This window comes from Pseudovirgaria hyperparasitica, assembly GCF_010093815.1.
Source record: "Pseudovirgaria hyperparasitica strain CBS 121739 unplaced genomic scaffold EJ05scaffold_11, whole genome shotgun sequence".
Lineage (NCBI taxonomy): Eukaryota > Fungi > Ascomycota > Dothideomycetes > Acrospermales > Acrospermaceae > Pseudovirgaria > Pseudovirgaria hyperparasitica.
Window position 1 is genome coordinate 466,617 of NW_022985559.1, and position 15,631 is coordinate 482,247.

At 38.7% G+C, this 15,631-nt stretch overlaps 2 protein-coding genes across 2 annotated transcripts; one reads left to right on the top strand and one right to left on the bottom strand.

Annotated features, from left to right (window-relative positions):
• Positions 1 to 9,860: 9,860 nt before the first annotated feature.
• Positions 9,861 to 10,442, bottom strand: EJ05DRAFT_487334 (uncharacterized protein; the record flags this gene model as incomplete). The annotated part of the gene is made up of 1 exon (XM_033745608.1): positions 9,861 to 10,442. One exon carries the CDS (start codon positions 10,440 to 10,442, stop codon positions 9,861 to 9,863), a length of 582 nt encoding a protein of 193 aa, XP_033598879.1.
• A 3,854-nt stretch (positions 10,443 to 14,296) lies between these two features.
• On the top strand, positions 14,297 to 15,039 carry EJ05DRAFT_501935 (uncharacterized protein; the record flags this gene model as incomplete). The annotated part of the gene is made up of 3 exons (XM_033747180.1): positions 14,297 to 14,629; positions 14,699 to 14,735; positions 14,837 to 15,039. The coding sequence occupies 3 exons, from the start codon at positions 14,297 to 14,299 to the stop codon at positions 15,037 to 15,039; spliced, it is 573 nt and encodes a 190-aa protein (XP_033598880.1).
• Between the last annotated feature and the right edge of the window lie 592 nt (positions 15,040 to 15,631).

The following is a 15,631-nucleotide window of genomic DNA, read 5'->3' on the forward strand; positions in this document are numbered from 1 at the left end:
GCTCTAAGAGTAATAATAAGATAGAGGAGTAGCTCTATGGCTCTATTTACTAGGGTTTCTATATAGTGTGTGTTAGCTCTATCTACCTAGTTTCTATCCGTTTTAGTCCTTTTTAGACTATTTAGATATCTATCTACTAGTTTTCTAGTAATTTAATTCTTAACTTAATAATATTATGTACGTTCTTATTTATTCTATAACTATTAAATTTTAGGTTCTAATTTCCTTTAAGTTACTTAAGTATAGGTATTATATATAAATTAGTTTATCTCTCTAAATTATATTAGAGTACCCGAACTAGTAGCCTAGTAGTTATTAGTTCGGGTACTCTAACCTTTTATATTATATATTACGAGTTTAATTCCGTAGTAGGGTACCTTTTTAGTTTCTTAGTCCTATATTCTTCTTGTGTATAATAGTCTATATTAGTCTATTCTAGACTTCTCTATATTATTCTATTATAATATATCGCGTCGCGTGCCTATAATGGTTATTTACGTTTTCTTCGCGTTTAGTAACCGTATATCGCTTAAATTATGGGGCTGCCTTATAGAGTTTTCCTAGTATATGTTTAGGATTCGTGATTCGATACTTCGTTCTCTATAGTATCCTTCTTCTTTTTATAATAGCCCCGACGGCGCTAGGTTTACGGTAGTAACGTATTATTCTATAACCTCTATTTATATATAGCTATCGCGGTACTTAAGATATATACCATAGGTTCCTAGGTGTTCTTATCCTCGGTATAGTTCTTCTAACGGATTTAATACTTTTAGATACCGTTCTCGTCGAGTCTATATTTAATAATATAGTCTACTTCGTACACGTCTAGTCTATCTTAGAGTATAATAGAGTGTAATTACACGTTCGTGCGTTTATATATATTAGATCGAAACCTTTTAAGTAATAAGACGTGGAATACGTTATAGACTTTTATATTATTTTCTAGGTTAAGCTCGTAGACTCTTATACCGATATAACGTTTAATTCGGAAGAGACTAGCTATTTTATAATCGAGCTTTTTATTTACTCGCGACGTTTATATATTACGGATATTAAGAAGGACTTCGTCTCCCTTCTCGTACGCTTAATCTTTAACTAATCTATTATAGTACTTTATATATAACTTATTCGCTTACTAGATTATTACGCGATAGTTACGTATGGTTTTAAAGATTTTAATTACTAGTTCCTACGTGTAGACGTTAATATCTATCGTTCGGTCGAACTAGACCGTATAAGGTTTAAAACCTATCCTTAGACTACGTCCTAGGTTCGCCTAGAAGGGCGTGACACCTATTATACTATAACGACTATTATTATACGCGAATTCTACTATGCTTAGTAGAGAGGCCTAGTTATCTTATTCGAAATTATAGAATGCACAAAGGTAGGCCTCGAGCGTTTAGTTCTATTACTCTATCTAACCATCTATTTATAGATAGAATACTATTAATATGTTTCTATTCATACCGGCTATTTCGTAGAATAATATCTAGAATTTAGACGTAAATATACTCCCTCGGTCCGTAACGATCCTTTTTAGTATACTATAGACCTTAATAATCTTATTCTAGAATACTTATACTAGTTCTTTTAATATAATCGTCTTCTATATAGGGACGTACCTAGATATCTTTATAAGTCTATCTACGATAATAAGAATTAAATTATAACTTATCCTAAGTATCTCGCTTAGAGGTAAGTTAACTATAAAATCTATAGTAATATCTTCCTATATAAAGAGGGGGACTAGTAGAGGCTATAAGTTCCTATATAGCTTATGCCTAGGTACCTTTATTCTTTAATAAATCGGATAAGTAGCTATCTATTCTTCGACGTACTTAGGTATATCTTTCTAAAAATAGTACTAATAAATCGAGCTTAGGGTGCGTATATACCCGAAATATTCTACTAGGTTAGCGTTATGGTATTAGCTAACTACGGTAAATTATACGTTACCCGTCGGTATATAGTACTTTCTATTATAGTAGAGTAAGCCGTCCACGAAGGTCTACTTATAGTCTACTTTAGTCCGTAATAATCTATCTTACTATATTTTATATAACTTTAAAACTATTAGGTCTATCTTTTATAGATCCACGATTAACTAGGCGAGGTCTACTTAATATATATACCGGGTACTATCGCCCTCCCTAATAGCGCCGATAAATAGCTCGCTAGGGACTTCGGTACCGCGTCTTTAGTTACCGGCTTCGGTCTTATAAATTTAATTACTAGTATTAGTATTAGTATCTCGCTAATTATCGGATAACTTATTATCTAACCTTATCCTCAAGAGTTAGGCCTATAGCTACTCTAGGACCCTATAGCTACTATAATCCTAGGCGCCTTCTTTATAGTTAGGTCTTCTTAATATTCTATTAGCTAGGTTTATACTTCTAGGTTAATAGTAGATTATAAAGTAGAAATTTATAAGCTACTTAGCCTATTAAACCTATTAACGATTTAAAACCGTTATACTTATAAACCCCTTTAAGTTATAGTAATTAGTTAGTAACTTAACGTTATATATAGTACCTTTAAGATAATATCGCTACTACTTAAATAACTCTACTATTACTAGTAGCTCTTAGTTATAAATAGTATATCTAGTCTCGACGTCGGCTATCTTACGCGAGAAGAACGTAACTAGATACTATTAGACCTTTTTAGACTCTATTAGTCTAGGCTAGAAGAGTATACCCGAGATTATAAATCCTAATATATTAGTTTTAACGTGAATAGGTTTAGTTAGATCGAAGTACACTAGTAATAGAGCGGTTATAAATACTTCTTTAATCTTCTTAAAGGATATTCTTTTAACCTTAGTTAATTTAATAGATTATAATTTAATATTACGCTATTTCTATCTACCACGGACTATAATAGACGAGTTAGTAGTAGTAGTACGCGTATTAAGTAGTGCGGCTAAACAGGAGAAGTATTTAATAAATTTTCGGTAGTAGTTAGCGAAGCTAATAAAGACACGTATATCTCGAACGGATTTTAGTTTAGGCTAGTCTATAATAGTAGTAACTCTATCTCTCTCTATGGTTATACCTTAATTAGTAATAACGAAGCTAAGAAAGTTAATATAGTTCTAATGGAACTCGTATTTAGATAGCTTAATATATAGCTTATACTTTTCTAGTCTATCTAGGACTATACGTACGTACTAGATATACTCATCCTCGTTATCTAAGAAGATAAGGATATTATCTAGGTATACGATATATATCGTGTTAAGTAGATCTACTAGCGCGTTATTAATATATACTTAGAAGGTACCTAGCGCGTTAGTTAGTCTAAAAGGGACTACGGTATACTTAAAGTATCTATAACGGGTCCTAAAAGCCGTTTTCTATTCGTCGCCTTCCTTAATACGAAGGCGATAGTAGGCGTTATATAGATTAAGCTTAGTAAAGATCTTTACGCGTCCTAGTCTATTAATAGACTTAGAGATAAGAGGTAGTAGGTAACGATTCTTTCGTGTAATATTATTTAGACTATAGTAGTTAATATATAGACGGAGGCTTCTATCCTTCTTCTTTATAAAGAGAATTAGAGCTCCGGCTAGGGATATACTAGGCCTAATCTATTCTCGCGTAAGGTTCTTTTCGATATATTCTTAAAGGGCTTATAACTTAGGTTCTAAAAGAGGGTAGATAGATCTATATAGAGGTTACTAGCCGTCTTCGAGATTAATAGTAACGTCGGTAGATTAGTATTAAGGTAGTTCGGAGGAATCAATCGCTAACGCAATATATTAGTATATTTTATACTAATATAGTAGGTTTTCATCTACTTTAATACTAAGCTCGCTATTTTACGTAAGTAAGAGTATATAGATAGTAGAGATCGCCTTCTCGTAATCTTTCTAGAATTATTCGTCGTTAATAAGCTATACTAGTTCCTATTAAGGTAGGTTTATACGCTAGCTAGCTATCTTCTTAAGGAAGTCTAGTTTTAGATTATATTTCTTAAGCTATAGTATACCTAGAATTATATTAAAGGGACTATCTACCACGATAAAGGTTAAGTAGTAGAGTTTCTATTTCCCTCCGCTATTCTAGATACTATATTTAATAGTATAGATACTATATAACTTAATAGGACTATCGATACTATAGAATATAGCACCTATTAGAGCTTAGATATCGGCGTTAAGTTCTCGTGCTCGTTAGGTCGATATAACGTTAGTAGCCAACCTACTATTAAGTATTATAGTCTAATATTATCCACGAGGGACCTCGATAGGTCTAGTCTATAGTTTAATATACTATTTAGCGGATTACTCTTCTATTATAGTCGCGCCTATAAGTTACGAGGGTTTCTTATAGACTATTAGTTTTTTATATTCTATACTAGATAGTTAGGCGCGATATATCCTAGCTACTAGCACTTATAGTATATAACTAGTTAGTTAGTTATATTAGTACTCGGTAGCTTTCCCGAACGGTACTTAGATACTATATAGTCTATTCTACTATAGGTATAGTAAGTAACTTTAGATCGTTTATACGAGTCGGTCCTTATATCTTAATATATTAATTAGTAGGGAGATCTATAATACGATCCGCGTGGTTTTAAATTTAAGGCGTGGTAGTAGCCTTATAACGTCCCGCGAGATCTATTACTAAATTAGTTTTAGTTAGACGATTTTACGTTAGATTAGATTATTAGGGATAGTCGTATACTAGCGCGGCGTTAATTATTTATTATATACTAGTATCGCTCCGTAAGGTTTATAAGAGCTTAGAGGTCTATAGGGATTATTATTATAAGGTTAAGACGGTCCTTTATATTTAGGGCGAGGGACCGTTTAAAGTTATCGTACTATTAAATTATATAATCTTCTTCGGCTTCTCTCTAGAGGGGCCGAAGGTATTTAAGGAGTTATAATAGTAACTAATTATCTCGTTATCGAGTCTTAAAGATATAGCCCTAGGCCTAGTCGCGTTATTCAGCCCTATTACTAAAATATTAGAGAAGAAATTCGGTAAACGTGTCCTAGTTATAGGTATCCTTAGGATGTTCGATTTAGTATACTATCTAACGTTCTAAAGGCGTCGGGTTAAGGTAGTTCTAGGCGAATCTAATTTTATTACTATCGTTCGTGAATAGATAGAAGAATCGGCTATATTAGTAAGTCTATATATAGAAACTCTTTCTACTTTTACTATTAAAGTAAGGTAGTTTCTTAGGTTAGGGTAATTAGAATAGTAGTAGACTAGGATAGATTATTTTAGTTAGTATAGGTCTATATAAATATAGATTAGTTATTACTAGAACTAAAGCGCGTAATATAGCTTTAAGTCTTATAGTACGTTCTTAAGCTTCGTTAAGTTTACATAGTTATTACTTAAGTTAAACCTATTATTACCTCTCTTCGTATAGTCTAGTATATATATTATTATAAGGTATAGTTAACGTTAGGCGATTCTAACGGATTAACTCGTTAATATTAATAAGGTCTAGCCTCGTGTTAAGGTTAGGTCTAGTATAGTTCGAACTAGACTAAGATGGAGTATAATAGACTCTATCCTTATATTCTATAATATCTTCTATAGTTATACGGAATATCGTGCGAGTTATTAGTACGATAGTCTATAAGGTATAGTTATTAGTAGGGGTAGTTATAGGTAGACTATTCTCCTCGTTTAGGTTAGGAGAAGGTCTACTATAAGAGATGGTGCTACGAGTATTATAACGAGTAGTTAGAGCTATTTCTATAAACTACCGTCGTGCTATATAAAGAGGAATTAAAATATAAGGATTATAGACGTAGGATAGTAGTCTAATAGGTCATAGAAGGATTTAGGAATATATTTAAAAGGGTAGTCTACTCTTCTAATAAGGTTAATTTCTAAAGAGTAGGAATTAAGTATATACGGCCTACTTATATAGTGGTCTCGCTTATTCTAGCTGGCTTAACCTAGGTCCACCTGTCACGGACCGTACTAGACCATAGTGGTCTAGTTAAGTCCATCCTAGTATTAGCCCTAATAGAAGGCTAACCGGACTTACCCTTATAGCTTACCTTATAGCTAGTAGTATTAGATTTAATACTATATTTCTTAGCTAGATTAAGTATCTTTAGCTCGATATCTTAAAATCGTAATATATCTCGAGTTAATAAATTATTAATAATATAGTCTATGGTATTAGGCAATAAGATAAGGAAGAATAAGCCCTTAACCTCTTTAGACTTAAAGATTAGGCGTATTACTTTTATAACTATATAAGATAAAGTAGTATATCTTTTTACTATTCGCATCTAGGTATAATAGAAATTATTAATATATTCATAGATATCTTCTCCGTCTTTATAGCGGAGGTTAGCGAGTAATCTAAATAGATATATTAAAGAATTACCTATATCACGGTCGAAACGTAATAATAGGTAACTCTATATAGCTACTACTATATTATAGGAAGTAAGACCTATAATAAGATCTTAATATATTAATAAGAGTAATATAATTATTACCTTATTATCCTTTATATCCTAATCTATTACATCTATATATAAATCTATAACTCTAGTACTAAAGGGTCTAATAACTCTACTAGAGACTATTATCTATAATTATATATATTTAAATACGATTATCTAAGCTAATCTCTACTTAGGGAAATTTTCTTCTCTTAAAGATAGCTTAGATAGAGAGGATAGGTCGAGTTTAAAGTTAATAGATATATTTATTATTAATAAGTTCCTTAAGTTCCTTCTCTTTTCTTTATATAGGACTAATAGTTTCTTATTCTAACTCTTTCTATTTATTATATATTCGTAAGGAAGGTAGTAAAGGTAAAAGAGATAGAAGGATAGTATAGAGGACGATATAGAGGCCGAGAGTTAATAAGGTAGTAGAATTAAAGTAAAACTTTAATAGGATTAATAAGATAACTAAGTTTTAGAGAAGGGACTTACTTTTATTAAAATATAATAGTTTTCATTAATAAAGAGGTATTTTAAGGCTTTTATAGTAAAACGCCGGGCTTATAACCTATTATAAGTAGAAAGTAGACATAATTAAGGTTATTAAATATATTCTATAATTATATATATAGCTAAGTTCTAGGGACAGAGTCGAAGCTATTTAACCGTTTAGACACTAGTCCCGTTTGGGAAACAGTGTCCCTCACTCAAAGTGCCTTCCGACAACACCGGTGTGGGTTGTTCAGAGACAAAGAAGAGTCGGACCGGAATTGCCTTGGCGTGATGACGGATCTCAGCCACTGCGCAGATATCATCAGGTGTCCCATGAGGAACATCATCTTGGCAACGTCTGCGACGGGACGAAATCGTTTACGATTCCTATTGGTCGCTGAAGTGCCAAGTCTCTATATTCTATGGTTTCACTAAGATCTACTCTATTCCAAAAGCCGATGTCTGTCCCTACTTTACTACTACCTGACTTTCGTGCTCTGAGTGTCTGGAAGTCTCTCTAAAATTCTTCTTGGTGACTCGGCTTCGCGATCTTGACATCTAAAGAGACGCCCATGACCCTCATAGTCGATCGCTGCTGAAAGCTCGCATGTTCGCGAATCCTAGATGGTAGCGGGCGAAATCGGACTAATAAAGATTCAACCGACGTGAACCGAAGAATGAAAGACGATCCACAGGTTTATTGTTAGATCAGTGATGGTGGTATCACTGTGTTGATGGCCAAGTTGCTGATGAAAGCGAGGACTAATAGCTATCTTGGTGGATACACGTTGATCGTGCGTAAGTTGCTTGATGCCAGTGAGAAATGAGACCTGTCGGGTATTGCGACATCGACCTGGCCGAACAATCTTCCTGTCTAGTAGCTGTTCGCCGAAAACACGCAAAGCCACTAATGGGTGGAGGATTCGTCGAAGGCACACCGCGTGTTCGACGGCACCTGCAGAGGGAATTCCAGCCCTTGAACAGTTGTAGGTGGCACGTTGTTCGTGCTTCCCGTAGACAAATCCCGTTACTACCGGACAAAGTGCCTAGGAAGCCAAATTTGACCTAGTCAGCGAAAGTGATTGTTGGCCTGTAGGAACAGGTGTTTCCATTGAGTTAAACGCCAATACCCCCATTATGAAGTCTCTTGCTTGCCATCCTCGGTGACGATGGGATCATCGAAAACTAATGCCATTATTTCACTGCGCACAGAGACCACATGCCTTTATACATACGAATAGGTGATCTTGATCATCAAGATCATCTAATGACAACCAAATCTCGAGATGATATCATCTTTGACTGTCACTCGTATTTGCGATATGCTCATGCTCGAATGTTGTTTGTAAAGGAGGTAGAGACACTCCGGCTGAGACAGCCATAGAGGCGAGACAAATCATCATCATATGTTGAGATATCACTATCCTCCGTGAATCGACATGCTAATCAATTCGTGGTACTTCGCCAAGGCAGCATGTTTGTCGACCTAGAACATACATGTATTACATCCAGAGTTACTTAACACGTGCTATTCTCATTATGCTAGCGCTCCTAATGATACTCGCAGTTGCTAGTCTGTATGACATCTTTAAGTTATGACTAAGCTCCAGGCAAATAGATGTATGTTCTCCACTGCGATGCGTTGGCTTTGATAGTGTCATATAATGATTGAGGCCAGGCTGAAGCCTTGAAGTCAGCGTCATTAGACTAGTGTGACTGATTTACGTAAATTTCTTGAGTTCGATGCGGGAGAGCAGATATTTGCCCGATGACGGCCGCCAAAGAGAGTGAAGTGCAACAATAGTATGTTGGGGGCCTCGAAGTACGCCAGAGTAACATAAGCTTATTACCATACTTGCTGGAGGGGAGGAGACAGCAGTGCCTTTTGCGGACTATGGAGTCGTGGAATTCTGCTGGCAAAATTAGCAGTGAGCCCTTCACTTGCAGCGATCGTGATTGAGAAAAGTAAGTGTTGTTTGACAAGAGTGCGGAATAGTGGGAATTGTAGCTAGGATTTGTCTAGTGAAGTACTCACAAGGTGACAAATAGAAGAGAAAGATCTGAGATGTGAGCGAGGCAACGGTGCTTCATCCAGACTAGCGTGTTCTATACCCTATTCGGCATGTAACAGGGTTTATAGTGGAGACGTGGTCGGCGTATGCTTTTGTTTAGACACAAAAAAACAGTGGAAACTTGTCTGGTGTCCTCTGATAGGGTTTCAGGGATTGAAACTGAATATTCGCACTCGATATAAGTTTGGAAAGTGGGGCATCTTTCGCCTTCGGGCACTTGGATAATTTGAAACACCACAGAGAAGATTAGCATTGCCCCTGCACAAGGATGAAAAGCTTAGTCGAAGAGATTAGCCCTTTTTTTACCAATTTTTGGCGTAGGTTCGATTCCACGCATATCTGCCCTTTTGCTACCCCTTCTGAACGGCCGTTTGTTTACGCGGCCACAGCGTCTATCTTTGCTTTCTTTTACATGTATCAGCCTTCAAGCTTCTCAAGTGGCCATATGTAGATTCGCGCAAAGAATTAGTTGTACTATAGATAATAGCGTCGCTCATGTGTAGTTAGGACAATCTTGATAGTGTTTCGAAAAACTTTTTTCATATGTTTAAGTAAAAACCGTTCTCGTTACAACATTTACAAGCAGCATTATACATCCAATACCACCTTCTTTTCAAAAAGCTTGTAGGCATCCCGTATATCCGTCTCGGCCTACGTAGGGAAGAGCCAAAACTACTTGGTACCTCATTATACACCGTAATCGAGACGTATTGTTATATAGAAGACACTAATAGTATCTTCGCCTAAAACATCAGTCGTAGAGGTTCATATGCAATATCTAAATCAAATTCAGCAAAGCAGACACTTAAACGCAAGCATCAAATGTACGAACCAGACTTGAAAGAGACTGCCTACTCAATGAACAGCCGCTGATCATCCCAATAATTCTCGATCGCCCTCTTGGCGGTCGACCGCTGGTCCTGTGGAACGTAGTAACCATACTCCTCTCTGCCATGGTACTTGTACTTATACCACGTGATGCCACCGATCTGCTCGTGGCCGAAGACGCCTTCGATCCGAAGATCGGTGGAGCTATCGTTACCGCTGCCGCTGTTATCGTTGTTGTCGCTATTGTTGTTGCTGTCGTTGCCCCCGTCCTCGTTATCGCTGTCACCCTCGCTGGCTGTGCCCTTCACACTACCATTTGCTTCGCCTTTTCCGTCAATGTCGAAGCTATCGATTGAGGCATCAACGTAGGAGTCCGCCAGGCCCCTCTCCTTGATGTGATTGACGCCTGCAGCCGTGGTGTACAGCGCTGAGTATGTGCCATCATCATACAACAGAAAGCGAGCACCATTGTGGAAGATGCCTACGAAATCTAGGTTTCTGCGAGGGTTATCCAAGCGGCTGTCATGGATGTGCTGGTTGTAGCCCGGGTAGAGCACGAGTTCCCAACCGTCTTGGTAGCGGGCGGCTGTGACAGATTCGATCATTCTCGTAGACGGCCGGGGGATAGAATTGCTTTGAATGTATGGTAAGATGTGCTAAGATGCACTCGAAGTCGCAGTGATGTAGTAGTGATTGCTTAAAAAAGACAGTTATCAAGAAGATGGGCTTGAGCTATTTCAACCTAAGCTTCTAAGACGCATGTAGGGCTGAGAATCTAGAAAGAAGAAGTAGATATGGTCTGTAGAAGAGGACGGAGCAGCACGAGTCAAAACCGCCCAATGCAGGAGTGAAATCATAAACATAGATCTAAGGCCACGAAGCGAGGCCTAGTAAGGGATGCTACTATCCAACTGGGAGCCGTATTAAAAACTAATATCAGTGCTTTGGTGGGAGCAAGGGACAATAGAACACAGGCTGTCACCACTCTACTATTCACCACTATTACACACTCGAGCAAGGGCGTACGTACGGTCGTGGAGGCCAATGCTTGATCTGTATTTAAGCAGGCCTTGCTTCCAGAGCATAGATACATCTGTTCACTGTCAAATGGCGAAGCTGTTTTCTGTTTGGCGAGCGGAGTTGGTGCTCGCGTAGCGTGGAGTTGCACAGATCCTTGTTTATGGTTCACAATAACGATCTACGTTTATGTGGGCCGTACCTCGCTTGGACGGCGAACATAATACGAAAGCTCTTGGCGATAACTAGCTACCGATTACGCTTTATCTCGTTGTCCGAGCTTAAGTGAGCTGTCTCCGTCCACGAAGCGACCGTTTATAACATGAAGCCTATGTATAGATAGCGGGGCAGAATATGCAGGGGGGTAATCAAGTACTGCTAGCGTACACTTGGATAAATTTGAGCATCTATATCTGTTTATATCATGGCATTCAAGGTCTCTATATGTCTCAAAGCGTTAGTTAGAGCTTAAATCTAAGCGTGCTAGGACGTCTTTGAAAAGGAACAGTGTACAAGTATCTTTACTCTTGCTTCTATAACTAAGCTTGTGGTGGGCGTGTGGATTATTTATTTGCAGTCTCATCCGGTGTTAATTTCACATTAGGCCCATTCATACCAGTCCCATAGAATCACCACCGAAGCTGGATCTAGTATTAGTTAATTACATGCAACTCAAGTCACACTCCCATATCTACTCAACCTCTACACTAACATGGGTTCATTGTAGGAATGGTGTTCATAAAGTCCAAAGTAAATGAAAGGTTCTAATATCCTTTGAGAGCTAAAAAATAGTACTCGGATTACATTCGCTCAGACTTCGGCATATACAATCGGATACAATCCGAGGGCCTAGATTAGGATTGTATGATTAGTCACCCTAAAAGTACGGATTAAGCTTGGAATCTGCGCTAAGGGATTAAGATTGCTTATGTTAAATTGAATCAAGTAAGGTATATACATAGATATACCTAAGGCTATAATAGTTCTACCTAAGGCCATAATATTTCTGCCTAAGGCTAATATATTTATACCTAAGGCTTTAATAGTAACTAAATATAGCTAATATAAGGCTCTAGGCTGTATTCATATATTTACCCCACTTTATCTAATCTAACACAAGCAATCTGACCAATCGGATTGAGATTGTACCGTCTTGGCAATCATTTTTGACGTGTAGATTGAGCTTGTATTCTCTATTAAAATATTTGAGCAGATTGAGCTTGCATGGATTCGGATTGTATGTGCCGAAGTCTGCATTCGCTCAGTCATTACCCTCGCCAACATCCCCGCCTAATGAAAAGATGCCCCAGCGATCATTTCCACCACTCCTACTTGAAGAACATTTACCATTCCAGCACTCCATTACCGGGAGATTGTCTGTGTAGAGGCTTAGTCGGTTAATAGCATGATCCTAATGCTTCCAGCCCATGAGACACTTCTTGATATAACTTCTTTCAAGTGTAAGTTCATCCAAGTGTTGTAGACTCATAGATGATCTCCTGATGCCGATCGAGGCTGCTCTTTGTCGAACAAGATAGCATGTCCTCCCGCGAGTAATCTTGAGAAGGCGAAGCGTTCCTCGTGGAGTGTAACCATGCTACTTATGCTGGCAATAGCCTTTGCAGTATGCCATTCCTGTGGTATGCAGAGTTCCTATCAATCAGTTCAGTTCAACTTTGGGCCTCTAGTTGAACTGGACTGAAGTACTTCAATCCTAGCCGTCGTAGAATTGGATTGAACTATCAATCCTAGTAGTAGAATTAAAGTTAAACTGGACTGGACTAAAGTATATTAGTAAGACTAGCTAAAAGTCTTAAAGATAGATAAAATTTAGTGTTTTAAGGCTATATATCTATATTACCTATATAGTAATTCTTAATATAAGTAGATAATGAGCTAAAAGGAGACTATATTCATATTATTAGTATATAGCTATTAGTATAGAGACTTTATGTGGTTTTTTATATAAGAGAGTGGAGGTAAGGTCACGTGAGTCTCACGTGACTGTCACGTGAAATTACGTGGCCTATTATCTGATAGCCCACGCTTACCTAATGTACCCCGAAGTCATATGACATATCATGTGATACGTCATGTGATTTATCACGTGATGCGTCACGTGACAAAATATCACGTGACATGCTTCTGATGAATCTGTGGGAGTTCAGGCTTCAAAAGGTCCGGTAACACTTGTCAGATGACTAGGACTAGTCATTTTGGCTGAGTGGTTACGACAAATCTACTCGAATTACCTAACCTTAAGAGGATATCTACTAATATACTATCTATATATAACTTCAGTTCAACTCAACTATTAGCAACTCAATCCTACCCTAGAATTGAATTGGACTGAAGATCCAACCCTTGGCAAGAGGCCTCAGTTGAACTGGACTGAGTCAATTCTGGAGAGGCAGAATTGAAGTTGGACTGATTGATAGGAACTCTGGTGGTATGGCTAGACATGTTCGAAAGACCTAACATTCCCCACATTGCGGAATGGGGGGCTGCTCCTTGTCGAAAAGAATGGCATATTCGCTTTAGAGTAATTTTGATTGGGCATTGTAGGATATCGCCGTGCCACTTATATTGGCAACAGCTTTTGTACCGAGCCACTCATGCTGTGCGACCAGACATGTGTCGAAGGACTTGACATTTCTCACATTGCTAGATGCTATATCGCCACTCACGTGTCAGTGATTTCAGACTAATGTGAATGGCATGATGCACTAACATACCTTTGGAAGCATAATTGTGAGACTGTGTCGATGATAAGTAGAGACAATATTCTTGGTTGGTACCTGTGTCGTTTGCCATAAAGCCTTGTTGAACATGAGTTCTATAGCCCATATATCGAATTTCTTGAGAACTGGTATGTCGAGACACCACGTCTCCATAGGCTGACAACTATCAGCCCTATGGAGACGTGGTATCTGAGTTTCGTTGGCAGCCATCATGGCAAGAAACCACGGAATGAAGATATTGATTTGTTCGCAGACGGCTATTATCCGTAGAGTAGCCCCAAGAGTAGGCAGCATCTGCCTTGCGATTCTGAAAGTGTAACGAGATGGAAGAAGTGGTGACATATCAGAGGCGATCAGATCGCCAGTAGAAAAGAAATATATGTCAAGCCACGCTAAAGAAACTGTGTCGGCTGTGATGGAAACGGATGGAGGAGCTTAAGTAATTGGGAAAATTAATTTGCTTGTTTGAGGTCGAATCTTTGTGGCTGTGCATCAGTGACTAGGCGGACTGGCTACCCCTGTCGTGTTCGTAACAACGTGGTTGGCCGCTCTCCGATTTCCGAGTACAGATGAACCTGTCTGTGCCGCTACTTCTTTCACTTCCACACATGACTCCGCAGTCAGTCAAAATTTAGGCCGTAGCTCCTGCATCAATATATCCACTTATCCTCGATCAAGTAACCTCACTACACCAACTTGAGATGGCATTAAGGGTGCTCATGGAGTATGAATCCGTAACCTGGAGCATCTCAATTCAAGGTCAGAGTATGGAGATAGCTCCTAGAAGAGCACACGAGCGTAACCGCCCTCCCAGAGCTCATAATGCTACCTTTGTGGTTTTCGATGTTATCGAAGAGATGGGCTTGCTGTTTTACTGCGATGTGATATACTCTGCATCTTGTTTTAATGCAGCCGGAGCCCTGGTCACCAAGAGACATCAAAAAGCAGATATTGAAGTGACCCTGGTCCGGAAGATTGAGCAAATATTGAGCCACGAGCGTCACTGTTCTGGATACGTACACAAGGTCGCATTTGTTGGCTTCGATACAGATTGGAACGAGATATTGTTGACAAGAGCGCTTAAGACTACCGCAAAGTTCTAGAACGTCAGTCAGATTTCAGACGAGTATTGGGGTCCTGGTATGGAATCGTTATCTGTTCCCCCAGTTACTTTAACCCCTACGAACTGCTTGGAATCACATTTGACTACCGCCTAATTATGAGACTGCTGATATACATAGGTTGTGCTCGGACAGAAACAGATCCCAATGATTGGACTTCCGTGGAGGCCATGATCGATGAGCAGAATGGCCAGTACCTCGTCATATGGGCTGGGCGGACTGCGGCCACTGGAGATGGAGTCCAGACGGACTGGATGATGGCAGGTCGAGCCACTGACGGTCTCCTCAACGAATGGCACGCAGATGAATCGGAGAGGGTGTAGTCTACACGCCTCATCAACGCGCACAGCCATTCGGCGTGGTTCGACAGCTCAGACGGAGTCGAACATGTATAAGTGCTGTACTTCAAACCGGCTAGAAGTCTTGGGTGTGGAAGGTATGGATTTCTAGCCCTCCATTGGCAGGCTTCTTCGGACGGCGGCTAGCGCTCAATTAAGCACCTAGAGTAAGATTCATGTTCTTCATTACCCTACGCACAAGATGATAGGAGTATCTAACTCCAACTGAATAGACTATCGCCGCCTTCAGATGACACGCATCTCTTTTCTAAAGCACGTCACTAATCCCTAATGGAGTAGAAATGCCTCCTCGTCTTGTCTCAATATCACAACGATCAATCTATAGGCACAAGCTCCTGATGGAATATCAAGGGGATAAGAAGAGACGGAGAACAGGTTATATGGAAGGAAAAAGAGTTGGGCAATGGAAGGACAGACTTGAAGACAGAGCAAAAATGAAGCATGTGCCACAGAAGACAGAGAGGCTCGAACTCTCCTCTTACCAGTTATATCTGATGTAGTCACCCCTCCAACAACTCCATAACATCATCTGGATAAAAGAAATACTATATTGTAC